Raw genomic sequence first — 27,620 nt, 5'->3', positions numbered from 1 at the left:
AGCAGAAGTCTTTTAATCAGTGGAAAAATACATTAGCAGGAGAATTACCATTAAAAATAATTCCATCTTGTTCCAGTGATATCTCATAAGCTTTTGGTTACTATTTTCTCTGTCATTCTCCATTGTTTTCTGAGGTCCAACAGAGGGCTGTGAGACACCCGTAGTGTCTGGAGGCCCTGCAATAGCAGAGCCATAAGCAGAATTTGGACTGTCAGCACATCAAGAAATTGTTTTTCCAAATTACCTCAGAAGCTCATCAAGGCCTGAAGAAAACTCTCTGAAAGGCAGGAAGATGTCACTGATTTAAGATGAAGTTGCCTGTGCCAGCTGAGCTCTCTGCCATTGGAAGGTGTTACACCTTCACACCAGTTCAACTTCACGTGGATCTTCATCTGTCTGCAGAGAGACAGACAGGCCTGTTGAAGTGCTCTGCTCATTGGCTCCTTTTTTCATACCAGTGGTTACACCTGTGATGGTGCCCTTTGCCTTGAAGCCCTGTACTCGTATTGTCCATAAAATGATATTTTAATAGCTCAAGTAGAACTTTGACACTTTATGTCTGGGGTAAACATTTTCTTACGGAGTTATGTGGAGAGAAATCACAGCAAGCAATGGATATGTGTTCCTATATTATTATTAGAGTTTAATTTAAGTACATGAGAGTATAAAAGTGTGCCTGTAGACTGTATCAGAGGTCCATAAGCCAAGTGACCTGTCTCCAGGAGTGGTCAGTACCTGCCCTTTAGAGTAAAACTACAAAAATAGGCTCAAATGTTTTCCTGGAAGCTGATAGGGAATAATTTGAACTTATTTAGCCTTTTTAAGCTGAGAGATAGCTTTCTCAGAGACTCTTCAACTTTTCTTTTTTTATAAATCATTTTGAAATCACCCTGAATTATTCTGAAGACGAGTATTTTTACGTTGGGATTTGCTGGGTTTTTATGTCACCCTGAGTTCGTTGTTCTCAGGTGCTGTCCGAGAACATGTGCTAAGACAGGAGCAGCCCACTCCAATTCCCAGCAGTGACTGTCCCTTTGCTCTTCAGAGCTGAGGGGGATATTTAAAATAAGTTACTGTGCTCTTAATAGCAACATCATTACATTGTTGCTTTGTTACTTTAGAGGTGCACCCCGTGGGCATTTCATCCACAGCTCTGGGCGCTGGGAACTCAAGAGCGCTCTCTTGTTTTCACTTCTGTTCACTCAGCCCTAATCAGCTGAGTGGAAAGGATTTCTGTTTTGCTTGGTTTTTTTCTGTCCTGTTGCTGCCTGTATATCAACAGTGCAGGTGTTTCTGGTCTTAAAAGCATTGGGGTTACATAGGCACGGCTGACAGTGTAACTTGACTCCACAGTCTTCATGACAGGCGATAACATACATGAAGGAGAAAAAAAAAGTGTGAAGATTCCAGGTTGAATTTACAGCACTAAAGTTCAGTAAATCCACTTTTCTATGCAGAAGTGAAGCCAAAGGGCAGCAGATACCAAGCACCGTGTTTCCAAATTTTAGAAAGGGAGTTGATTTTCATGAAAAAAAAAAAAAATAGTAAAAATACATACGTGAAGTTCTACCTTCACTCAGTTACTGCCCAAGGGCAGTTGCATTGCCTCTGCCCCCTGAAACTAGTTCATGCCCCGTCCTGAGCCCATTTAGACCTCTCAATCACACCACAGTGCATTTGTACCACAGCCCAGAAACCAGCAGGATAAAGCTACATGGGACAGTAGAGTGACATGGTTAAGTCATATTATTGTTATTGTTAATTTGTTGTTGCTGTGTGCAGTTACCATGTCATTAGTGAGAGCTGTGGATAGAGACCTAGGGAGCATTCCCTGTGCAGAGGTGCTTTAGTCCCCTTAAGGCCAGTGCCTGCATAGGTGTTGAAGACACTGCTATCGCAGCACAGCAGTCTCCCATTGCTATAAAAATTCTCCACTGTGCATGCAAGGTTCTTTTGACACTTACAAACCCTTTATTCTAGTGGCAATCAGAAGTCTAATCTTTTGCTTTTTTTTTTTAACCCTGTCTGTTCCTGAGGGATTGAGCACTGGAGGGACTGTTCCTGAGCACTGAAAAAAAAAAAATAACCTGGTTTGGTTTCACCACCTCAAGTCCATAGACTAAGAACCCCGAAAACCATCTGCTGCCTCTGTCCAGGCTGCACACTGAGCCCAGCTGGAGCCAAGGGACAGGGAGCAGGTGACACAGGACAAGCAGGTCATGCCAAGGTCCAAGGCAAAGACCTTTCATCTACTTAATTGCCAATTAATTATTGCTCCTTTTAGTCAAGACAATAAGTGAAAACAGAGAATGAAGTTTGGCTTAGATTCTTTAAAAAAAAAAAAAAAAAAAGATGCTACAAAGAAGGTAATTAAATGCTTTCATTGATGGAAAAGTTTTTGCAGTTGAGCTTACCAAGGACTGAAATTTCCTACCTTGCTCCACCACATCTATAAAGTAGTTTTCCCCTACCCTCCTACCAAGGGAAAATGTCCAGCTATAACTGGGGAGCAATGGGCTCATGAATGTGCCTCGTGGTGGGAAAAAGGACTCCATATGCAGTGGGGACCCAGTGGGGTTGCAGAGGGGACTGTGCTCCTCTCTACTGTGAGGTGCCAGGCTGGGCTGGGAGGAGCAGCTGGCATTGCACAGGAAGGGACACGCAGGAGATGGGGATGAGGTGCAGGGAGACAGAGATGAACGCAAACACCAGTGGTGCCAGGCAAGGAAAGCCAAACTGAGACATGGACAGCCCTTGGTAGTGACTGCTGACGAGGAGGTTAGGGCCACATAAATCTTGATTTCTTTGTTTTCCCCTCATCAGCACAAAGGAAGCAAAATACAAGTTGTTACGCAACTTTGGAATGAAGCCAGCTTTATGAATCATGGCATGCTGCCTTCCTGCCAGAAAATGCTGCCTTGGGTCTCCTCCTGTGCTCCTTGAGATAAGGCTCTGCCTTCCCCTGCCTTAACTCTCCCTGGCATTTGGCCTTCCTCCCTTCCCTCTGCTCCCAAAACTGATGGCTACATTTTTTGGCAGGGCCCTTTGATAAACACAGTGGGGTTCAGCAAAACCTTTAATCACCCACCGAGAGCCTTTCAGCCTCAATGCTCGGTCAAGAACATTTCACGAATGTCCTTCACAAATAGCAAGAGCAAAGTGTTAGCCTGAAAGCAGCAAATTCCTCAGACTGCACAGCCCCATATCTTACAAGATCTGGTGCATTTGTGAAGCCGTGGTCAGGAAGTGGCATTACGTGCCGATCTGTGTCACCTGCAGCGGCCACCGACGGCCCCCTGCCCTCTCACCATGAGCTCCACGTCCCCGCTCCTTCCCCTGCCCAAACCACGAGCTGGTGAGAAGTTACACATTTTGCTGGAAGGCAAAGCTGCTGTGAATGGTTGGGTAGCAGTGTTGGTGGTTGGTCTTAGCATGTGACAGATGCCAGGCAGCTTATTCCTCAAGCAAACACAGTGAGATGCCTCCTTGTGTTGCAGGGCAGAGCTATGCCAATTTTCCCATGGCCAATTGTCCCAGTATCTAAGGCAAATAGGGACCATTTGGGTTATCTAGTTTTTGCAGGAAACACAAACTAAAGGATTAATCAGTGAAGGAGCTGCTGGAGCTGTGTAGCAAGAGGAGATGAAGTGCCAAAGGTGAAGCCATCCATGAATATGGCTTGTGAACCCTTCAGAGCTGTTAGCTCTCCTTCCTGGAATTGCCATATTGCAAATAATGGACCAAAAGAAATAAAATGAGATGGGCTAATCTGCAGCACATGTGCTTCTCCTCATGGGACAGCAGCCTGCCCTGGTTATCTTTCTACACATGGTACGCAGTAAGACCACTGAGGTTTTTCCTGACCAACCAGCTAAAACATCTACCTAATTACACTCTGGGCAGACTGAAAACAACAAATGGAGATCTGTCAGCATGTTTTGTCTCACCCTTTTAGGAACAAGTCTCTGAGGTTTTTTCAGAAACCATTTTTAAGAGGCTTTTCCTCTCCCTTCCCTTCCAAGTGGCCCAGTTACTTTTGTTGGATTAAAGTGCAGTCAAGCATTACAAAAGCAGGGATATGTTTAGTTTCCAGCCCAGGTTCTAATTTGTGAGTGGTAATTCCAGTTGTTTGTCCTTCTACAGGACTGTAATTGCTTTTTATCAGCAGAGTCCCATCTGCTGAGGATCTGCTGGGCAATGTCCTGGCTGTGAGATACGCCCTGATATTGTGCTGCAACATCAGATTATGAGGAGCTTCCATTCCTGAAGTATGTGATTAAAAGGAACACAGTAGGTGATGAGAGCTACAGGACAACTACACAAAGCTCCTTGAGAATGCTGGACCCTGTCTTTAATCAGAGTCCAGAAAGGTATCAACAAAAACCAGTCTGCAGGGAAAGAGCAGAGCCTGTGGCTGGCACAGCATCGCTTCCTAGAGCCTCAGAGGAGGAATGCATGTGGTTAAACCCCGGGACTTCAAAGGAATAAGATGAAGGAGGGTTCAATGCTAGCAAAATTGAAGGTTTTTATAGGATATAAATGGCTTTGTGTCTCATCAAAAGGGTAGAAGTCCCAGGGGCGGAACAAATGATAGAGGAGGTTTTGGAGAAGAGACAGAGGAAGCCAAGTCTGAAAGAAAAAAGTGAATAGATAAGAATGAAAGGAAATGGATGGTGAAAATGGGGTGCAATAAGGTCTTCTAAGGCTTGCCAATACTCTTGAGAGTTAATAGGTATTTCCATTTTGTGGAGCTTTAAAGCCTTGGGTTTATGATATAAAAGAGAGAGACCCAGAGAGACCTACACAGGCAGTTGTTGTCTGCAGGAGACAGTCCTGGCAGTAAATCCAGAGACACTGCTTAAACTGTGAGCAAAACCAAATACAAAGACCCAAATGCACAAGCAAAGTTCAGCAAGAGCAATGTGAGACCACACTGTAATAATTTCCTTCTCTTGCCTCAAGGCCAAGTATACAAAAGCAAAACACCCAGCCAGTCATGCAAGAATGAGGTTTGAGGAGCCTTGAGGCCTCTCTGTTTCGAGGCTGTTTGACAGTACACTGTGGCAAACCTCACCCCATCTCCAGAGGCATCAGCTGCTTCCCCATTTTAGGCTGAATGTGATGATGTAAAATAGCAAAGGAGCAGCAGTGGGGGTTGGCACAGTGATGGGGATGGCTGCTGCCAGCGGGGCAGAGCTGCAGGGTCGTGATGATGGAGGGAGCAAGAGGCAAGAGGGAGCTGGGGAGTGAAAGACACAAAGGGTTGGGGTCCAAGGGAGGGTAAGAAGGTTGCTGAAGTCTTGCTGTCTCTGAGTGTTAACCTGTGACAGGTACAGTGGAGCAGCTGAAGTTCACTGACAGTCACCTGTGTTTGAAAAACAGACGGTTTGCAGTGTGTTGGTGTTCTTAGGTCTCACCGATTTCCGTCACGGTGTCCCAAAGTGAGCTGGGAGACAGCTAGTGTTTAATCCCTACTGAAAATGAATCAAAACAGGAAACCCAGCTGGTTAGCTTGCCTCTGAAGAGCAAATGCATGTGTAGTGAATTCTGCAGAAGCATCAGATACTGAGCCTCAGCTCCGCTCCCACCCACTGTGTGCAGGCATCACCTCGCCCCTCTCTTGCAAAAGCTCAGTGCCACTGGCCAAGGAGCTGTAGGGTGAGAATCCCATAGGAAATAGGTACTGAGGTAGCTGGGATATTTGGATGTCTTTTCTTCTCATACCCATTCCCAACTGCCCATACTGTGATCAAGGTATCTGGCATATGGTGAATAATAACACAGCAGAGGCTGCCAGAAAAAGAGCTTTGTGAGAAAGTTTTTGAGGATATTATTTATTTCAAAATTTCCTGTTATTTTTTTCTTAGCTGAAAAGCTGGACAAAACAAAAACAGAAAAGTGTTGTGGTCTTTGGAAAACAGATGCAGTAAAAATGTACATCTTTGATAAAATGCATAGTTTTGAAATGCTCATTACTCAAACTTTTTTTAATAAATTATTTATTGTTTTCTATCTTTTCAGTATGAAAGAGTAGTGTTAGTAAACTAAACATGTAAGGAAAACAGACCTTTTCGGTTAAAAGAGCACTTCATTTTGTTGGAAGAAAAAAAGTAGAAGCTGAATTTCAACCAAAGTTTTTGACTGGTTCTCTAAGAATCCTTGTACTGAAGTGAAGTATATATATGTGCATATATGTATGAGTATGAGCAAAACATGTAAGGTGCCATATATGAGATGCTTTGTACTTTTAAATGTCTTATATAATCAGTTAATTTGCTTCTGCTCCATTAAAATTAAATCTCCCACGGACATGACAGTCTTGTCTAATTATTCACTTAATGCACAATCATTAGCACCAACCAAGTGCTTTTCTCTGTCTTTTAGAAAAAAAGGACTTTGAAGGGTTCTGTGGAACTTTCCAGGATTAAATGTGTGGAAATTGTGAAAAGTGACATCATCATTCCCTGTCAGTATAAATACCCTTTCCAGGTGAGTCTGTCTGTTGACCATACTGATAGAGATATCACTTCTATATATTTCAATAAAATTCTCCCTCACAGTGCAGTTGTTAATGAACCCAACACCAGGGTGAATAACAACGAAGGGAGAAAAAGCAGATTGAGGTTGGAATTGAACTGGGGAGTCAGAGTGTCACTACAAGATCCATAAACCCTTACACTCATTGGCTTTAAATTGGAAAGGATCATCAGATAGAATGCTATCCCATGTTTAACACAACATTCAGCTGTCCCACCGACTCATGTTCAGAAACAAAACATCTTTCACATGGGGAATTCACTCAGGATTTTGTTCATTTTAGCTGTGTGGTACTGAAACTGAATACACATGAAATGAGTGATTTTGGGCAGCTGCTCATGCTCATGGCTACATCTTTGGGAGACCTGCTTACTGCATATTTTGAAATCTGCCTTTGATTGTCAAAACATTATACAGACCTGACAATAATATCAATAGGAGTAACTTTGGTGGGAGTTATTTCTCCCTTTTTTCTATTTTATTGCTCTGTAGCATGCAAAGCAACTGCATCACTCTTCAAGGACTTCAGACTGAGATAGAAAATGTTTTCTGTTCTTTAGACAGTAATCAATATTGCCTTATCTACACCTCTGCAGAAACTTTAAAAATCAGCTACTGTCTTGTAGAAGCCTCTGTTTAAAGACAGTGGTCAAAGTTTTTCAAAGCATTTGTGAATCAATGAGCCCAGGTCCCATTTGGCATGAAATTGCTGAGCTAAACATTGAAAGAGAACTGTAGATTATGCATTACATCAAATATTAGGCCCAAATATAGTAATTTGACTCAGTTTCTGATTCATTTCCGTTCTTGTGATGATTTTACTCCCTGGTCTGAAACTTCACAAGCTTTCTGTATTTCTCTCATTTGTTTGTTTGTAATTAAGCGAAGTTGATGAAAATGGCTTCTGGATTGCTCATTGTTCATCTGCTCCAGCTTCTTACTTCCCCTCTATAAACCTACTGAAAGATATTAAATACATTGAAAAACAATAGTATTCAAATAATCTCCAGGGAGTTGCTTGAGATTTATACTGACACACAAAAAAATTTGGCTCTTAGATCTCAAGTGAAGGTATCTCATAAGGAATTGCTAAAAAACTCCATTTTCCCAGAGAAATGGAGTTTTAGAAGGATAAACTGCAGCCAGTGAGTAATGGGCTAAATCCTCTGCAGGCTGGAATTGCTCCATCTCTGTTGATTTCACAGGCATTTCTTAACAGCATAAAAGTGATCTAAAACAGTGCTTGTCTAGAATTCTTTCTTGATAAGAATTTCCATTCCATTTTAAATAGCAAAAAGTGGATGAGCTTAAGAGATGCTTCTGAACAGGCCCTGTCACTCCACTTCCCCACATCATCATTTTGTGTGTAACTTGTTGGTAAGAGGGCTGCTGCCTGTTTCCTTTGGTGACTCCATTGTGCCCAGAGTATCTGGGATTGCTTCTCATGGCTGGCTCCCTTCTTTACTCCCCTCTCCAGATCGTCCACGATAGCTACATACTCTATGTGTTCGCACCCAACCGTGAGAGCCGGCAGAGATGGGTCTTCACGCTGAAGGAAGGTAATAAAACCCCTGTGCACACCTACTCATTGAAGTTACTTTTGTCTGACCAGTTTTTTCACAAGCTATAATGCAGAGAAAATGTGCAAGAGGAGTCAATGTCTTGTATCTGAGCAGGCAAAGTGGTAATGCGTTATAAACTCAAATTGCTTGTAAATTTGGTGGGTGTGTTTTCAGCAGCAGTGGAAAATGTGGACAGGGAGTGCTTTATTTGGGAGCCTTATCAATGTCTGTAAGTGTTTGAAGGGAGGGTGACAAGAGGTTGGAGCCAGGCTCTGCTCAGTGGTGCCCAACAATAGGACAAGAGGTGATGGGCAGAACTGATACATGGGAAGTTCCACCTGAACATGAGGAAGTTCCTGTGCAGTTCCTGTGCAGTGACCAAGACTGGAACAGATTGCCCAGAGAGGCTGTGGAATCTCCCTCACAGGAGAAATTCCAGAACAGTCTGGACACAATCCTGTGCCCTGTGCTCTGGGATGACCCTGCCCAGATGAGCCACTGTGGTCCCTTTCCAACCTGAACCATCCTGTGATTCTGTAATTTGAGGTTTCTTATTCAGCAAGAGACAAGCATTTTACTACGGCTAATTTTTTTAAATAATCCTTTCTACATGAAAGATTTTTTGCCTCTTATTAATAGATTTGTTTGTTTGTTTGTTTGATGACAATCTTCTTAGAGAATCATGACTATTAAGAAACATTTCTGCGGGCAGCTTTCATTTCCTGTTCCCCTCCTGAATTGTGCTGTGGTTCGCTGCCGTGGTGCTGAAGCGAAGGCACAGCACTGAACCACTGCAGGCAGACACGAAGCACAGTGCTTGATGTAAGGGTGGTGTTACTTAGTTACATGAAACTGCACCAGGCTTCTGTCACAGCTTTTTCCTGCTTTATAGCATGAGCTGCTGTATTGTTCCCTCTGAAAACATTGGGCCTGATGGAGGTGTTATGAAGTTCATGCAATTGACTCTTTCAACTAATTATTCCTCTTCTGGAATGCACCTGCTCCAAGCTTCTACTTCATCACCTCTTCTCATTCAACATTTTGAGACTGTCCCCTCCCTTGGACAATTTGAACAGTCTCTTGAAACAGGCCTGAAGAATTTTTCTGTTCATGAAAGTTATGATTACAGATAGAGAGCCTGAGTTTAAAAAAAGAACTTTAATCACTCGTGCAGATATTGAAGACTGGTATTTACAAGTGCAAAAAATGTTTAGTGCTGGTGAATGCCAGCTTGTACAGCTCCTTCTGAACACCAACACAAAATAGCAAGTGTGCTGGGAATCATCAATATATGGCCTGAAAGGTTTTATTTCTTTTTATGTGACCTTCCTTCTCTGGTTTTGGTGTTTTATCATTTTAAAGAGAGTCATACTGGTAGGATTCTGTTCTACCACAGTAGAGAGATAAGGGCTCCACCACCACCTGGGAGGCTGTTCCTCCACATCAATGGTGCCATTCACTCCTTCTGGCAGAAAGGAAGACTTTAATGGAGGATGTTGATAATGTTCACCAAAGCTTAGTTTGACAAGAATAAGAAGTTTCTTTAAAGCACAGATTATTTCCATTTAGTTCTAGATGTCTTTTAGGGCTGATGTGGATGCAGATAAATTAATTTCCCTCCTTCTCCTTCCCCTAATGTTTTCCAGAAACTAGAAACAACAACAGCTTGGTTTCAAAGTGTCATCCAGATTTTTGGTTAGATGGCAAGTGGAGATGCTGTGCTCAGACAGAGAAGATGGCACTTGGCTGTGTGGAGTATGATCCCTCCAAAAATGGTATGGGATTTGTTAAGACCATCCTGACCTTGCAAATACTTATTACTAGCAAAAGTGAAGGATCAAATCTGTCTTGTATAGAACATCAAAAAATATGGTGTTACATTTCCATCAAGAAACATGTTGCTGCAGGACATCCTATTTTGTTCTAACCATATTTCCTCTGTGGCTTCAGTGGCCAAGAGTAATCCTGACTTTGTCTCTCGAAAACACATATAAGTGGTAAATCATTCCTCTCCCAATAAACTTTTGCCTTGTGTCTGGGTGATTCCTTAAGCAATCTGAACCCCAGTTTCAAACCCCTGCTGTGTGGCTGAGATTCACTGTGTAGGTGCAGCTGCCATGTCTTGCTCTAAAAGTCCAAGGCTTGCTATTCACTGGGTTTGTATCACTTGTATCCATTCTTTACATTGATGGTTTCTCCACTGGTTTTGTCCTGATCAACTTCAAATTATCTTTCTTGATTTAATTTCAGCCTCAAAGAAGCCTCTTCCTCCCACTCCTGAAGATAACTGGGTGAGTGCAGTGAGGCATGTTAAGCTGTCCTTAGTGTCCTGTCCTGTGTGATTAACTACCTGTAGGGGATGTGTCCTCATTAAGGTTCACCACAGTGCAGTGACCTAGAATTTCACCTGTGATAACATTCCCTGGGCATTTTCTGTGCAACTGAAATTTTTATATGAAATTCATTGTTTGAAAGTGGTAAAGATTCTCACATTGCCACCATACCCCACTAGATGCTCTGGAGTGCTTTCCTAGCCTTGAGGCTTTTGAGCCCAGAGGACACCAGTGCTGCCAGGAAAATATAATTTTAGAGAGTATGCCATTGGTTTTTATGAATATGATGAGCCTTTTGCCTTGTTTGTGCAGGAATTGTTTCTATACCCCAAGGAAGCCTTGGTCATAGCCATATATGACTATGAAGCCCAGAATCCACAGGAGCTGACTTTACAATATAACGAGGAATATTATGTGATTGACAGCTCTGAGGAACATTGGTGGCTGATTCAAGATAAGAATGGGTAAGTCTCTTTTCAACAGCCAGTTTACAAATCCTTTCTAAATCCAATTTGTTCTTCCATTAACACACATGCTGGCCCCCTGTTCGACTTTTGCGAAGCATCTTCTAACATACAGGGAAAAAATGATGGAAGGTTATTTAGGTTAACTGTCTTCCCTTTAATGTTGCTTGTATTCAGGTAGCTGGAGAAAAGTGAATTTTAAAGAAATAAACAGTCCTTGTCTCAGGCTGATATTTGCTGTGATACACGTAGGGGAAAAAATTGTGAAACTCCCCAGAAGTTTAGAGGTGCAATCAGTTGTTTTCTTCTCCAGTAACCCTGCTAAATACATAACAACCAGCACTGCTATCATGCAATGAGCAGGCAAATCTTTCAAGGCTGACTCCTACAGATGCAGAGAAAATCCTGTCTGTCAGCACACTCACACTGTGTTGCATCTCAACAGGCACGAAGGCTACGTGCCAAGCAGCTACCTGGTGGAAAAATCACCCGAGAATCTGCAAATGTATGAGTAAGTTGTGCCTATGTTTTTCTTGTACCTCTGAGTGCCCTGGATTTGAAGCTCCAAGCCTCAAATGCCCCTACTCCAGACCACATGTCAGCACTGGCCCTGGGGACACTCAATTCAGCTTTTCAGCAGAAACCTTCCTAGCCTGGAAACGCTGACTCAGAGTCTTCTGATGTTTTCAGGTGGTACAACAAGAACATCAGCAGAAGCAAAGCAGAAGCTCTCCTCAGGGATGAGGTAAACCAGTGTTATGTATGAGGTGGATGGGAAATACTAATTAATTAATGACAAATGAAGCCTGCAAGGGCTGCTCTGTGTAAGAGAGCTGAACCCTGGGTTCCTACTGCATTACTGGCCTTAGTGTGAGATGTCAGATGAAGGACCACCAGCACCACCCCCTTACCTCCATGTTTGCTGAGCAAACATGGGCAGAGAGCTGTGCCAACTTGTTTTAGCCAAACACACACAATAGCTGCGGCTAGTAGAAAACACTGCTTCAGAACACTGTGTCAATTGAAAACTGTGATATTAGCTCATCTTTTCAGTCTCTGCAGGAGGCCTGTGGATGCCATTAGTTCTCTGAAAATTTAAGCGAAATCATGCTGAAATATTTTGGATAAAAGCCAAAAGTATGGGTTTGGAGTTTGTTTTTAGTTTTGTATGTCTGAGTGCATGTGAGCACACATCTTTAATTTTTCAGTTGAGCCAGAGCTTTCCAGTGAAAACTGTATTGAAAATATAAAGAATAACCTTCTTGTTCAGATTTTCCACACAAACACAACCTCAGTTTTTAAATAAGCTCTTATGCTAACAGGTGCCCCAAATAGATGTTGTTGCTTGGAATGACAGTATTTTATGGAAATAAAAGTAGTTTTGTGTGGTTTTAAAAATTCTTCTAGCTCCTATAAACTACTACAGGACATGTCCACACACGGTTTAATAATCTTATTTTTCCTCTTGGTCCTACCAGCACAACTTTTCTATGGCAACTACCCCCATGTGGCTGCAGAGGCTTCTGGTTCAAAGCTTTGCAACCCTCACAGCTCCCCCAAAAAATGTGGCCAAGCTTGAGAGTGATCTTTGGCCAGGCTTGGTGTCAAGTGAGAAAGAGGGACAAAAATATAGCTTAAAGAAACTCAGGCAGGATGCTGTCACCAAAACTTGCCTACCTTTGATACTTGCCAGGGAAATGAGTCCTGAAGCCCTCACTGTGCATGATATAGATGCTTCTACAGCAGCACAGAGACCCTTTTCAGAGCTTCCCTGTGCTGGATATTGCATTGTGCAGATACTGGAGCTGATCAGTCCTCTGGGGAGGTGGGAAGAGGTCCAAGGGAGGGTGCACTTGGTGCATTAGGTTTCCATGAAGTGTTGTGGGTGAGTAGAAGGCATATAAAATGGAGGAAACCTACCATGTAAAGCAAAGGAGGGAATGAAATAATCAGGCACTTGGGATGCCAGATGAAAAGCATCTTTATCTGCAAACAGAAGTAAAACATGTTTTTATTATCAATATATAGGCCAGTGCAGCAAGTTCTATCAAAACTATGTTAAACCTCCTCCACTGCCATCGGATCCATCAGTGTCTGGCCCTGCGGGATCATGGCCTGAGACATGTTAGCATTGAGATGAGTAGAAAACAATCATAACAAAAAGCTAAAAAGGAAAATTATTCTGTGAGTGCCAAAGTGCAGGAAGCTTTCCTACACATTTATGTTTAGATACTGGATGACTGGTGTACCTATGAAAGGGCAGCATCATGTCCAAGCTTTTCCCATTTGTGGTACGTTGGTAAATTATCTTTCATACACGCCCATATGGATTCTCTGGTGTTGGATAAACTGTGCTCTCATTCTGTAGCTGCTCAACAGAGAGCACTCAGAGGGGTTTGCCTTTCCACTCGGATGCACATTTCATTGAACACATGTTCTGTCAAATAGGGTTGAAGGCAATCAATGGGTTCAGAATTTCTAGGAGAGGCTTGGAGGGACAGAGAGGCACAGCCACATGAACTCAGCACAAGTGCCTGAGTCTCATTTCCTCTGAGAGCTCTGAGAGGAAACTGAGCTAAAAGCACAGAGCACCCAAGAGACACCAGTGGGGTTACCTGCAGGCCCTGGGCAGCCACCAGAGCTGTGCGTGGGACACCCCAAGCTCTGTCAGTGGGCTGAGGCTCTTTTTTTCCCTACACGTTTAGCACATCCTCATGACTGAGCAGTAGACAGGGCTGAAATTAGCACAGCTTTGCCCCCAGCCTGCTTCTTTTTTTCCATTATGTCTCTAACCGGTTTTCTCTCCTTTGCTCCTGTTCCAGGGTAGGGAAGGCGCCTTCATGGTGAGAGATTCGAGGCAGCCTGGCATGTACACAGTCTCTGTTTTCACCAAAGCATTAAGGTACAGCTGAGCTCAGCAGCTTTTCACATCAATTACATCAATGAAACGGCTTCTGTGAGTGTGTAATCTCTGTATAGTTGTTTTGGCATTATAACGAGAGAGCAGAAGGCTCATGAAAATGATAGAGGAAAACACTTCCAAAAAAGGCAGAGAGTCAGCTGCCAGTTGCAAAGTGTTTTAAAGGCTCCACTTCTCCCTGCATCTAAATATGTGCCTATAAATAGTGCCTTAGACATCACTGGGGTTGTAATTCTGATGAGATTGTCCCTGCAGCTGAAGTGTCCATGGGATCAACATGGACTGTGTGCTGGACTCATCAGAGGTGGGTAGCACAAGATTAGTGAAAGGGTTTCAGTAATGGGGCAGAAGCTTTTGTTTCACAAAGAAGAGGCGGAGAAACTTATACTTAACCTTGTCTTATCAGGAAACCTCAGCCTTTCTAGAGATGAGACCATCTATGAGTGAAAAGGAAAACATACAAGTACACAGACTTAATTAGCAACTGCACTCACTCCTTGCTCCTCTCCCATTCATTCCGGGGGAAGGTTTTCCCCTTTTCTCACTTACTACTCTTCTGTTTATACCCCAGATTCCTGTCTTTGTGCTGCAACCTAGTTTTCCTCAAAGAAAACCTCCTCTCTTTTCAGCACAGACAACAATCCTGTTATAAAGCATTATCACATCAATGAGACAACTGACTTTCCCAAGCGGTATTACTTGGCAGAAAAGCACGTGTTTGACTGCATCCCTGACCTCATCAACTACCACCAGCACAACGCAGGAGGTGAGTGAAGGCCAAAGCTGACCAGGGAAGTTGTTGGGTTACCCCGTGCAGCCAGGTGGCTGTTTTGAGTGAAGGAAGGCTCCCAAGCCCTCTGTCCTCACAATGAAGTGCTAAATGGCATCACCTCTTCTTCCACTTATCCTGGCACTTGGATGGCAGAAAAATGACCATTTCAGGCCAGTTTCCACTTCTAGCATTACATCTTCACTCTAGTTGTCCTTCTAAGGCTGACTGTGGCCAACACAGATGCCATAATGACATACCATGGAGAGCCCTGGAAGTGGATCACCACTGCCAGGCCAAGCTACCTGTTTGAATTACACAGCAGGGCCTTCTTGCCCTGGAGGTGATATATCCCTGGACCTTGATTTGACACAAAGTCAGGGACATGGCCAGGATCCACAGCCAGACATGGGAGTCACCAAAGACTCCCATCCCTACAGGAAACCCTAGACTTCAAAAATACCCTAAAAATAAAAGGTATAATTTGGAAATTCATCAGAATTAATAGAGACTCACAGCTCACATTTGCTGACAGAGCGAAAATGAAAAATAAGCTGAAACTGCTCAGAATTGGCTTCCTTCTCACAGGCAGGAAATCAGTCTGAGCAGAAGTTCAGCTGCCCTCAAGTGGAGCTGAGAACTCAATACAATAAACCTTCTTTGAGTATCCAAACTGCCTCCTGGGGTAGTGACAGCCACACTGCCCATGGCTGTGACAATAACTGGGACCCCCCTTTCCCTCTGTCCCCCAGGTCTCGTCACTCGGCTCAGGTATGCAGTGTCTTCGTGGAGAAAGAAGGCCCCGATCACTGCAGGGCTGAGCTATGGTATGGTACCCTCATGACTGCATGGGAATCACATTCCTCCCTGGTTAGCTGGCTGATCCTGCATATCCCCGTGGATGTTGATGAATATTCATGTGACCATAGCCATAATAAATAGCTTTCTCCAGAACTGCACTGTTCACTAGATTATCATCTTTGCCATTACCATTGGTAACTGACTGACCCGACAATGCAGGGCCTTGAGGGAGAATCCCAGGGTCTCAATGAAGTCAACATTAAATACTAAAATGAATGCTGAACAAAGGGGATGAGAGTGGGATCACAGCACAATTTGATGAAAGCTGAGTCTCTCCTGAAAGATGCCTCCATTTGAGTATTGTTGTCAACAGAATTTTTGCTGGTATCATCCTTATTGTAATTCTTGGAGACATCAAAGAAACTCAAACCCCATGTTGTGCTCAGTAGTGCACATATGTATGGCAGAAACAATCCTTCCTGAAGAACTGGATAGACAAGACAAAGGAGGGGTAAAAGGGGATGTTGTTGTTCCTACTCTTGAACATGACCTGCAGCATGGGCTAATCAAATGAGCTATCAAAGGTCAGACAGGCAATTTGAGGGAGAGACAGAAAGTCTCACACCACGTCCCATCTCCCACAAAAGCTTTTTGTTTGACATCCTACTGCTCAATCCTTACTCTTTCCCCCTTACAATCAACAGGAAAATTGGTCATTAATGCCTCTGAGATCACCCGTGTGCAGGAGATTGGCAGTGGTCAGTTTGGGGTGGTCTACCTTGGCTACTTGCTGGACAAGACAAAAGTAGCCATAAAGACCATCCGTGAGGGAGCAATGTCTGAAGAGGATTTCATTGAGGAAGCTAAAGTCTTGATGTAAGTAGCAGATTCACCAAGAAAATCAGCCACTGTCGGATTTGTAAGATTGAACTAAAGTGTTGCCAGGAATATGAATGGGGAATTCAAACTTTGATTATCTGCTATGTATCTAAATAGTAGAGGCAGGTGAGCTCTGGCAGCTACAAAGGAAGGCAATTCAAAGTGTAGGTGAATTATTGTGCTTCAAAGTCTATCAATATCCAGAATGTTCTTCCAGATCTCTGCTGCTGAAGAAGGCAGGGTTCATTGATAGTGCATTTTGGAAAGCAAAGTGGTTTTTGTCAAAAATAATTAGATGGAGAAATATCTTACAATTTGAGGGAAATTTTATTGAAAATCTTTACCTGTAAAAATTTTTTTGCTTTGCACAACTGACTATATCCTCTTTGGTTTTATTGACTTTATTTGTATTTGTTGCATTTCCCTCCCTTCAAAGCAAACAGAAATTGATTTTGTTTTTGTTTGATTGTATGATTTTTCCATGCAGAAAAGTCTTTTGGTGACCATTACCATTGAAAAGGGATGATACTTAGACCTACTTAACATTAGACTTGGTCTACCCATGTGCAGAGCTCTCTTTGCAGAGAGCAGGGTGCAGCACGGTGGCACATGGAGCTGTGTATTAACCAGTTGCTGTAAGAATAGAAGGCACTGAGCCTATTCTTTTCCACCTTCCCTCCCTATCCCACAGGAAGCTGTCTCACCCCAAGCTAGTCCAGCTTTATGGCGTGTGCTTTGAGAACACTCCCATATGCCTGGTGTTTGAGTTCATGGAGAATGGCTGCTTGTCCGACTACCTCAGGAGCCAGCGGGGCACTTTTTCAAAGGAAACCCTGCTGGGGATGTGCCAAGATGTGTGTGAAGGAATGACTTATCTGGAACAAAACTCTGTCATCCACAGAGACCTGGTATGTTGGTCCCACATAGACTTTTTCTTTGCTCTGGGTGGATGTTTTCCTGTGCTTTCTTCCTTCCTTAATTTCAGCTTCCACACTCCTCCTATGTATTTACAGGGGATCCTGTATCTGCCCTTATTGCAGAAGCAGTACCAATACTTTAGGGGAAAAAAAACCCCAACCCCTGGATTGCTGATTAATCTATTTCCCTTAATTGTGTTTGGGAGAGAAGAAACAAGGCTATAAAGTTTTTCTTCCTTCCTGAGTGGACTCTTTTGCTTCCCAAGAGCCACAGTTCCTGGGTACTGACTCGTCTTCATGTCTAAAATCAGTGGGGAAAAAAAAAGACCTGTTTTTGCATAATTCATGTATAAACATGCATTGATGATCAAATACTTTTAATTAGGTGGTGTTCAATCAAGCTCCATTCGTCACTGTGGCTGTTTCACTAGGGAGCAAGGACTGTGAGTAGCTGTGGATATTTTAGGGTCTTTCTCTGCCCTTTCTGGGCAATAAGGGCCTGAAAGTCAGATTGATGGTTGAACAGCTTTTCTGGCAACAGGGACATGCTGTAAAATGTACTGAAAGCATGAGAAGCTCAGGGTTTTGTCCTCTTTGTATGGCACAATGTCACTTTGATGCTCTTTTTTAAGCACTATCTGCTCTGCCAGGATAAAAGCCACCACAGGTCAGTCTTTCAGCTCTGACCTGCTGCCTTTGCACCTTTTTTCCTTGTAGGCTGCCAGGAACTGCCTGGTGGGGGAATCCCAGGTGGTCAAAGTGTCCGACTTCGGGATGTCAAGGTAATACCACTAAGGCCATGCATGGTCCCTGCAGGGTTGTCATGGGATGGGGAGTTACTCAGCATTCTCCCTTCTTTTCCTGTTCCAGGATTGTCCTTGATGATCAGTATACCAGCTCCTCGGGTACCAAGTTTCCAGTCAAGTGGTCTGCTCCAGAGGTTTTCTCCTACAGCAACTATAGCACCAAATCTGACGTTTGGTCATTTGGTAAGAAACTTGTCAAAATGGAAGAAATTCAACAAATCCCAGCTTAGAAAACTTAAGGGCTCAGTCCTTAAGTAAACTCTTCTAAACACTATATCCTCTGGATTCTTAGGGTGTTCTATAGCTGTGCAATGCTATATCATATCAAAAAATGAACTGTGTTTTCTGCTGACATAGCAGGAGTGTCCAAGAAAAAGTTAGAGAGCCACTGACAAGATTACAGAGGAGAGGAGAACAGAGCAGAGGAAAGGGATAATATTTAGGCAGTCCATCTCTTTGCATGTCAATCCTAGGCACTGATTCCTCACTCAAACCCTCTGCCTTTCCAAGTTTGCTCTGCTGAGTCCATTTGCTTTATGCTGATCTGAAAATATAATTTCACTGCTCCCATTTCTCACCTCATTTCCTGCTCCCCAATGCATTGTTTTATGATTTGCGTCCATTCTTTGGTCTCCCTTCTGGACCCTCACAGATAAGAACACCGCTGTATATTTTCTCCCCAAAGCCATAACAAAGGCTATCCCCTGGGCTGTAGATCTGGCACACTCATGGCCCTGGCCCCTCTCCAGCCAACATGCAAATCTCTGTTACCGCAGTGAATCGGGGCAGTGTGCTGTGCACAGCACACAGTCAATGGGGTGCCACTCAGCTCCAGGCCCAGCAGTAAATAATGCAGGATTATAACCTTTCCTAGTCTGTGCTTGTGAATGCTGTGCTTTCCTTGCTTTTTGCGTGGCTCCCATCTCTTCTGCTGTGCCTGAAGCTGTGCACTCCTGGGGTGGGCTACGAGCAGCGTGGTGGGCACTGGGTGCTCAGACCCACACAGCCTCCTTCACAAACTCAGCAGGGAGATGCTTCAGAGAGCACCATTCCTCTTTCCATGTTCCCTGGCATGTGGAGGAGGCTGTCAGCACTCACCATGTAATGACAAGGGACAGCTTTTGTCAGTGGAGCTATTGCTGACACCTCACAGCGAAGTGGCAGTGACATGGGGAGAGGTGCTACTTTGGTAGGAATGTTCTTCTGCTTCACAAATCGGAAACTGGCCTGTACACTGAGAGCCAGATGCTTCCAGAGAAGGTGCTCAGATTGATTTACAGTCAAGCCAAGCCTGGTGAAGTTGGCTTACTCCAGTTTCAGATCTGAATGAAACATAGGTGAACTTTGCTTGTGTTGGTCAGTCCTTCTTTGCGAGATGTGCAGACGGTGGGTTGTACATCTGTCAGACTCGTTATCTCCCCATCCAGTGGGGTTTGCATAAGAGGATTCCTCATGGTCTCATGGCTGTGAGCAGCTTTCTGCTCTGCTACTCCGCAGCCCATTCATCTCTTCTGCCAGGTCTGAAATCCTGCTGTGCCCAGGACAACAAAATGGGTGTGAGAAGCTCCCAGTGCAGGAATCTGCACACTTGGGGAGTACAACTATTTTGCTTTTTCTTCAGTAGGGCCAGTATCAGTCTCTTTGCATCTTCCTGTTTGAAGATGTCAAAGATGGAAGCAGGAGTAATTGAGCAAAGCTGAGTGTGCAACTGTGCAACTATGGAGTTGCACAACTTTATTTCAGAACAGTCTATATATAGTCTGTCTCTCTTTTCTAACACAGTTTACTCAGTGAGGCATAATAGGTGACCAAAGAAATTAAAGCTAATAACAACCCAGATGCCTTGTATTCACTCAGTTTGCAGACCCTCTCTGACCTGGAGGCCAGCTGCAGTGTATTCAGTCTTTTTGTCTTTGCCTCTCTCTCTTCCACCACACTAGAGAAGCATGAGTTTCTGTACTGCTCTGAACAGCAATCATTGAAAAACATTTAGGAAAAGAGGAAAAATGTGCCTCAATCCTTTGAAATTCCACTATGAGTGCATGTGAATTCATCCCAGCAAATCACACCACCCAGGACATTTTTCAGGCAAGGAGTTCCCTGCACTAAGCTGGCTAACAGGAATGGAGCAGTTCATATTGCTTTACTGCTACTGAGTCTCACCAAAATTAACAGCTTTGGGTACAGGACACACTGCAGGCAGGAACATCAGTGACATGTCTCTTGTATGTGATTAACTGGAAGCAAAAATAGATAAACTGAATCAGTGACAAAAAGCAGGTTCTCTTTCCCAGATTACACATCTGGATGGAGCACATGCACAGCATTCCCTCTTCACAGTTTTGGAGAAGACATACTCTGCTTTCTGACACATAACACAGCATCTGACTCATGGGGAAAGACATCCCTGTGTGCTAGACTATGACAAAGTAGGATGCAGAGAAGTCAAACTGGTACTTCCACACATTCCAGTGCACAGCAGAGATCCTGGCTGGCATCGTAGAACTGTACAGCTGTGTTAGGGCCTGCCTGGTTTTTCAGATGTGTACTGAGAATCCAAGTGAAAACGCTTTTCCAAGTAGCTGACACCAAGGTTGAGCTGCAGAGAAGAACAGGTGGAAGGTGGCCACAGGTCTGCTGAGGATTTTATTTGCTTCTTTGTGATTTTTCTCATTTCTTTGCTTTAGGAGTGCTGATGTGGGAGGTCTTCAGTGAAGGTAAAATCCCCTACGAGAATCGCACCAATGCAGAAGTAGTGGAAGAAATCAATGCAGGATTTCGGCTTTACAAACCCAAGCTGGCCTCCAAGGCAATTTATGATGTCATGAGCCACTGCTGGAGGATGGTTAGTATTGTCATGGGAGAGTCCTAGTTCCCAAAGACAAGAGCTCTCTTTCCCTTGGCTTAAAGGAGGAGACAGAGGTGTACACATCACATGCTAACACAAGATAAAATCCTGGATGTGAAGCACTGTAGCTTTCATCTGCACCAGCAAGCAAACTCTGGTCTCTCTGCCTTTAATTTAATCTGCTGTTTCTATAGAGTGCATTGACTTCTCTAAGGAGCCCATGTAGTGCACCTAACTCTAGTTAATTCAAAAGTTTCCTTCCTAAGAAAGCTGCAGATCTGTGGGGCTGAGTTCTAACAGTGATGGTAAAAATAACAGCCAAGCCATTAGAAGGTACTTAGTGTCCACGAGACAAAATTCACTGCTAATAAAAAAGAAAAACTGCACAGAAGGAAGCTGGTTCTTCCATTGGCTTTTTCTCTATAGAGATAGATTGTATTTTTGTTAATACTCAGTTTCTTCACAAGATTTTCCTTGCTAACCTTGCCATTCCTCGCAAGCTGACAAAAATGTTCTTCCTCTCTCTTCTCTTCCCTGCTCAGAGGAAAGACGAGCGGCCACCCTTTTCTCTTCTGCTGTTCCAGCTGAGTGAAATCTCCGAGTATGATCTGTAATCATGGCACTGTTCACTCAGCACAGCTGAGAGTCCTGAGAGAAGAGAAGACTGGATTTTCCCCACACAAAGCATTAACAGGAATCCTCTCACCATAAACACTTGCCATATGCCTGGGGAGAAGAGAGGGCAGAGGCTGGTACTTCCAGACAGACAAGATATCCCTGGGTCCTCCAGAGCCTAGACAGACACAGGCTTTGGTTTGGCCAAGAATGTGGTTTGCATCTTAAAAGCAGAAGCAGCAATTGAGCACAGAGTCCTGAACCACACAATCCAGCAAAGGTATTTCTCCTGAAGATACAGCCTCAAAACTAAGAGATCTGACATTGCTGTTCCAGTTTTGTGAACTCCCAAATGAAGGTCTTCCCTGGGGAAAAGAAAAACCTGTCTTTAACTGAGGAGGAACATTTAGACATCTCCACAGCTCTCTAATACAGAGTGGGCTGGACCTGAAAGCTCTGAACATGAATAAGCCTGGGAAACATAGGAACAGTGACTGCATTTCTGACACCGATATTTTAAGGTGGTTTTGTTTTCCCTTGCATGATTTTTTCTGCAGCTGTGGCATAACAGGAACAGGATTCAGATACCTGGTAAACTGAAGAGGTGTCTGTGTGTGCACAAGAGTTTGTAAGAGAGGAAGAGAAAAAGCAACGTGCTGAAGAGTTTTGAAATTGTCTCAGATTGCACTGCATAGTGAATGAGAAAAAGGGACTCTGATGCAAATGGAGACATTCTTGGAGGGGGGGAAGTCAAAGCTGAACGTTTATATTGGTTTTTCTTCAGTCTTTCTACATCAGAAGATTAATACATGACTTCTATCCAGTTCATTTGAACAAAGCATGGAGGACTGAGCAGTGCAGAGTGCTCTGTGTTTCCAGTCCAGGACAAGACAGAGTTCTGGGATCTGATTACCTGTGAAAGGTACAGGAATCTACTGCTGAACTGGTGTGTTTGGGAAAAAGGAGCTGGAGGGCTCACAAGAGAGCCACGAGGAAAAACATGCAGAGCACATGCTCAGTGCACCGGTGATAATGAGAAGAGTTTTCTCATACTTCAAAGAGTAACTGAATCATCAAAAGTAAAGACCTTTCCATCTCCTCTGTGAACAAAGGGACTGATCAAAGAAAAAGTCCAATGCAAATGGACTGCCTGGGTTCTTTCTCTACAAGGAGTTCTCCATTATGTGGTGATGGCAGAAGAAGGTATAAACAAAATCCATCTCCTGGCATTTAAACTAAAATCTGTATTTCCACTGCAAGACAGAGACACTGTTTTGACATAACTGACCCCAAAACCAAATGTCTGGGTGTTGGTGTCCTGCAGAATTTGTAAATTTGTAAAGTGCAGGACTTTCTGCTAAGCATTAACAATAACTAGGGAAGTCAAGAGGGCTCACAGATGATATGTGCATATATGCAGGATGTATTTTTTATGCTTCTCTGTTTTGGGCAGGTGAGAACACAAGGAAACCTTATGTGACAGCAGCTTACAAAAACTCTAAGGTGCAAACTTCCAGCAGCAATCTCCTTTTACAGAATCTCCAATTACAGAAGTCAGGTTCAAATATGTTTGCCAACAAAAATGGAACAAGGAAATAATGTAATCCCATGATCTAACATATCCTGTGTTGAACTATTTCTTCACAGAAGGCAACTTTATTTTTGGTATTTTTCAGACCCATGGTTCTAGGGTAGCTTTTAGGAGCCATAATATCTTCTCAGGTATGTGGATATGGGCAAGGCATCAGTTCCTGCCTTATACATCTTCACACACTGGGGCAGGGGTTTCTGCAGGCTCACAAAGTTAAGCTTCTGGCTTGCTGCCCTCATCATCCTTGGAGGAACCAGGGGTCTGTTGAGCTTGAGGGCATTGCTATTTAGTAGCAGCAATATTGCTCTGCTAGGTGATCTTACTGAGGTTATATTTATATTTGTATATGTGTAATATTTATTAGCTAGAGTGTGTTGCACAAAACGATATTGTGATGTTTTATGTTTGTTTTTACAAACAATAAAATTGCTGAGTCCCAACTGTGGGGTTCACTATATGTTAGCAAAAATGTAAAAACCATCCTCATGCAACTATAATCATACAGTTTGCTGTTCCTCCAAATCCCTCCCACCAAGAAGCAAACAGGCTTTTTCTGGCTTTCTGAAATATCTCTGTTCCCCAGAACTATGGCTGTGTTCTGGGATTAGATTACTATGAAGTATTCAGAATCTCTGCAAATTCAGTAATTTACTACATAATTTACTATATGGACACCAGATTTTTAGGTCTAAACATCCATTATGGTGGCTTTAAATTCTCCTAATCTTCATAAAATGGGGGTAGTATTATTTGAGTGCTCCCAGAGGGTGTTTCCCCATGATAATTTACAGGGATCTTCAGGAATCTCAAAAGGTTAGTGCCTTACTGGGATAACTGCATGATGTCAGTGCACTGTAACCCAGTTCTCTCCCACCAGAGCAGTGCCTATGGCGAGTTTAGGTGGGTGCCCTTCATGTGGCTTCACTGGATACGTTCCCCACCAAGCAGAGGTCAGAATACCAGTCTCCTGCTGCAAAGTGAGTAACCTTTCTCTGAATACCCCTTCCCTGTCTCCTTAAAAAGCATTTGCAATCTGCTGAATGTTTAAGCCACTCCACCTTTACCCGATGGAAAAGTGTTTCAGCAAGGTGGGAGGTTGTGCTTGTCCCTATTTTCCCGCTGGGTGCACGGCTCTGCTGACGCTGCACACTTGGCTGGTGCCAAGGCCCAGAGCTCTATCCCAGCGTGTCCCCAACCTGCTGCTGCGATGGCCAGGCACAGGCACAGCCAGGCTGGCGTCCCTGCTAGGAAAAGGCAGTCAAGCAGTAACCTCATCTAGAAGGAGCAGCTGATGCTTCTCAGTGGAGACCAGGGGCTGGAGAGTGGCAGAATTAGCCATGAAAACCTCTTTCCTGGGCATGTGTTGGTCACCCCGTGGAAGTGGGGGTTGTCAATACACAATTACCTTAAAATCAGGCCTGATAAAAGTCTAGAATTTCCTGAAACATTTTTTAATGAACATGTTTTTATGTGATGTTTGGCTTTGTCCCTCTCTGAACGCTGCACTTGTCAGCACGGACGGATTCAGGTGAATGGCTCTGCTAAATCTCACTTGGCAGCCACTTCAAATCCGTGTGTATTCTTCTGTTCAGCTCCTCCCACTATCGAGTTATCTCTCCCCTCCACCCCTCCACACAGAGCCAGCTGATGCACACACTCCTGAGTCTGTAGCTGCATGGGGCTGCTCCTTGCTGTCATACTTCCCAGCCTCCAGAGAGATCTGCAGGACAAATGCAGAGAAGCTCATTCTATTATTCTACAAGCTAAGACAACACAGAGCAGAAAATTAAAATATTATCCTAACATTAATGGAATTCCCATCACCCTGAGCCTGGCTGATAATGGGACCAGATTAAACTGTGCAAAAAAAACAGTCCACACAAGTCTTTGTTGCCACAGTTTTCTTGAACTGACCTGGTTTCACCCAGGGCCTCAGAGCAATATTAGCTGTAAAATCCTTTGTGTCTGCAGTACCAGTGCTCACTTACTGAATTTTTCTGCCAAGAATTAAATAGTAAAAAGAGGAATGATGGCTACAAAATGTTCCTGTCAAAGGTGAGATAGAGTCATAGATATCACAGAATCATAGAATAGTTTGGGTTGGAAAGGACCTTTAAAGGTCATCTAGTCCCACCTCCAAAGAAGAAATGCTATTCAGGGGAAAGAGAAGGGTCTACTCCCAGAGAGGATATTAATACATTTTTTCAGGTGTAGTCCTCTCCTGTAAAACAAAGATAGTTCCTAAGACTGTCCTGCTGCTTTTCTAGTTTGCAGACCCTGGTGCCTTTAAGCCCATTGCATCCATTCGAACCACAGTAGCAGAACTGCAGAGTAAACTGGTGTCCAAGCTTCCCTGCGGAGTCAACAGACACCCACAGGGAGCAAGCTCAGCTCCTCACTAGCATAAACAACAGTAGCAGTCTCTAAGGAATCAGAGGGGTCACTCTAATCCAGAGGGGCAAGATAGTCCAGTTTTAGCATAGGCTGATGCTCAGGAAAGGAACACTGCCAGGGCCACCAAGGAGGTACATCTAGACCTGTATCTAGACCTCCATCAGTCCTAGGGTATCCACCAGTGTCTTTCAACAAGATAGTCCTATACAGGGCTTGTGTCAGTCACCATGAGGCAATGTTCCTCTGGAAGCTGTGAGAGGTCCAGTTTGGATTTCACAGTAGATCTGAAGAGCTGTATTAGAGCTTTAAAAAGAAATATGAGCAGAAGGACTGGAAACCTGTCCCTGAAGAAAAGCCAGATGCCAAAAATGCCAAAAGGAAGACCTTTTGGATGTGGTGCTGACTCAGAAGTGGATTGGCACTCCGAGCAAAGGCACTGCCTTCTGGTTTTGGCCCCCAACATTCTCAGTCATCCGAGGCTCCATATGTATTCTATACGTACATGTATTCTGCAAACGGCATGTTTGTTAAGATGGTAGGTTAAACTTAACAATGGTCCTCCGAGGGGCAGAGTGGCTGAACACCCGATACCCAGCAAACACAGCAGCAGGGAGATGGGGGAACCCAGCCGGGTCCTGCCTCCTCAGGGACCCAAACCCGCTCTGCCAGCAACAGACCTCCGAGGGGCTGCAGCAGCTGCCCCCAGCCTTGTTCCCTCCGCGCCCCGGGTGGGGGTGGCTGGCCGCCTTCCCTGACCCCGACCCCGCCGGCGCCGCGCTGCCGCCAGCCCGGCCGGCCCCGGCGGAGCGACCACCGCAGGAGGTCCCCGCCGCGGGGGGAGAGCTGCGGGCCCCCCTTCCCGGCGAGGAGGGGGATGCAGCCCCCGGCCCCGCCGCGCATCCCCCGCGCTGCTGGGGGAGGAGCCGCCCGCGCCGCTCCAGCCCCTTCCCGCGGCGGGGGCCGGGGCTCCCCCCGCCGCCGCGCCGCGCGGAGGGGCCGGCGGAGAGCCGCGGAAGTGCACTTGCTGCAGCCATTTCCTGCTCTTTGTGCGGGCGGCGCGGAGCATCCCGCGGAGCATCCCGCGGCGCGGAGCATCGCGCCCGCCGAGCGCAGGTGAGCGGGCGGGGGTGGGCGCGGGGCTGCGCGGGGGCTGCGCGGCTTCACCCCCTCCCTTCCTTTCTTCCTTCCTTCCTTCCTCCCCCCTTGCCGCCGAGCGCGGTGCCCCCGCCGCCCCGGGAGCGTGGAGCGGGGGCGGCGGGCGGGGGGCAGCGGCGGGGCAGGTGCCGCCGCCCCGGGAGCGGAGGGCGGGCGGGCGGCCCGGCCGGGCCGGGATGTGCGGGATGTATCCCACAATCCCTAGAGCTACCTGCGGCGCTCAGCCTGCCCGCAGCCGCGGCAAAGCGCCGGGGAAAAAATAGCGCAAATCCCCCTCTTACCCCCGCCCATGCCGGCCCCGCGCCCCCAGGACGTGGGAAGGGGCCGAGCCCCCGGGCCCGCGGGCGCTGCAGGCCCCGCCGTGGCAGCGGGAGCCCGAGCCGGGGTGGCGGCGATGCTTGGCGCGGGGAGAACGGGGCGCGGAGGGGATGGCGATGGTGATGATGATGATGGAGGAGCGGCGGCGCGCAGCGCCGGGCTGGCGGCGGGGGGCGGCCCCGGCGGGGGCTCCGGCCAGCTCCCGGATCACCCGTGGCGTGGAAATATGGTGTTCCTGGGGGAGGAGGGGGATGGAGGCAGCGAGGGAGGCTGAGCCAGCGCTGGGAGCGATGGCTGGAGCGGCGCCCGCAGGTTCGGGCCGTGGCGCGGGTCGCAGCCCCGCAGCGCCGGTCCCCGCGCGTGGGGCCGGGCAGCGCTCCTTTGTGCTCAACTTTACACCCGAGACCGCTGGAAATGCCGCGTGCCAGCCGCATCCCACCGGGCGGGGGTTCAAGGGATGGATTCCGCAGGAAATTTCCGTGGTTTGGAAGGACCGGGAAGGAACGAGGAGGAGGAGAAGAGGCGCACACTAAAGCCTCCCTGCGTGCCCGGGGATGTTTTGGAGAAGGGGGCAGGGTGGTGGTTGTGTGTGCTGTCAGAGGACACTACCAGCAGCAGAGCGTGGCCCCCTCTACCATCTGCCGCTTTCCACGGGGGGTTCCTGCCTGGGGGCTTTGGATCACAAAGATCTCAAAGAATTAGGCTGAGTCG

General features: G+C 45.5%; 2 protein-coding genes across 4 annotated transcripts in view; both read left to right on the top strand.

Annotated features, from left to right (window-relative positions):
* The window catches only part of ITK (IL2 inducible T cell kinase), a 30,725-nt gene extending 7,251 nt beyond the window's left edge, over window positions 1-23,474 (top strand). The window contains exons 2-17 of the mRNA XM_051793929.1: window positions 6,385-6,489; window positions 8,015-8,096; window positions 9,746-9,874; window positions 10,350-10,390; window positions 10,745-10,896; window positions 11,342-11,407; window positions 11,587-11,641; window positions 13,719-13,798; window positions 14,446-14,582; window positions 15,338-15,412; window positions 16,091-16,262; window positions 16,957-17,173; window positions 17,900-17,964; window positions 18,053-18,171; window positions 20,676-20,833; window positions 21,379-23,474. Of these exons, the coding sequence (XP_051649889.1) occupies window positions 6,385-6,489; window positions 8,015-8,096; window positions 9,746-9,874; window positions 10,350-10,390; window positions 10,745-10,896; window positions 11,342-11,407; window positions 11,587-11,641; window positions 13,719-13,798; window positions 14,446-14,582; window positions 15,338-15,412; window positions 16,091-16,262; window positions 16,957-17,173; window positions 17,900-17,964; window positions 18,053-18,171; window positions 20,676-20,833; window positions 21,379-21,450 (1,725 nt within the window). The 3' untranslated portion in view covers window positions 21,451-23,474. The remainder of the gene's footprint in view (window positions 1-6,384; window positions 6,490-8,014; window positions 8,097-9,745; window positions 9,875-10,349; window positions 10,391-10,744; window positions 10,897-11,341; window positions 11,408-11,586; window positions 11,642-13,718; window positions 13,799-14,445; window positions 14,583-15,337; window positions 15,413-16,090; window positions 16,263-16,956; window positions 17,174-17,899; window positions 17,965-18,052; window positions 18,172-20,675; window positions 20,834-21,378) is intronic.
* Window positions 23,475-26,402: 2,928 nt separating this feature from the next.
* CYFIP2 (cytoplasmic FMR1 interacting protein 2) overlaps window positions 26,403-27,620 on the top strand; it is a 53,709-nt gene continuing 52,491 nt past the window's right edge. For 2 of the 3 annotated variants that reach the window (XM_051793527.1, XM_051793523.1), the window contains exon 1: window positions 26,403-26,549. The gene's annotated coding sequence lies outside the window, so the exon portion shown is untranslated. The remainder of the gene's footprint in view (window positions 26,550-27,620) is intronic. The other variant, XM_051793524.1, reaches the window with a different exon arrangement.

Source organism: Manacus candei, unplaced genomic scaffold, assembly GCF_025592945.1.
Source record: "Manacus candei isolate 608988 ecotype Guabito, Panama unplaced genomic scaffold, ASM2559294v1 h1tg000037l, whole genome shotgun sequence".
Lineage (NCBI taxonomy): Eukaryota > Metazoa > Chordata > Aves > Passeriformes > Pipridae > Manacus > Manacus candei.
The sequence above is the reverse complement of the archived record's forward strand: the minus strand, read 5'-3'. Positions and strand labels throughout refer to the sequence as shown.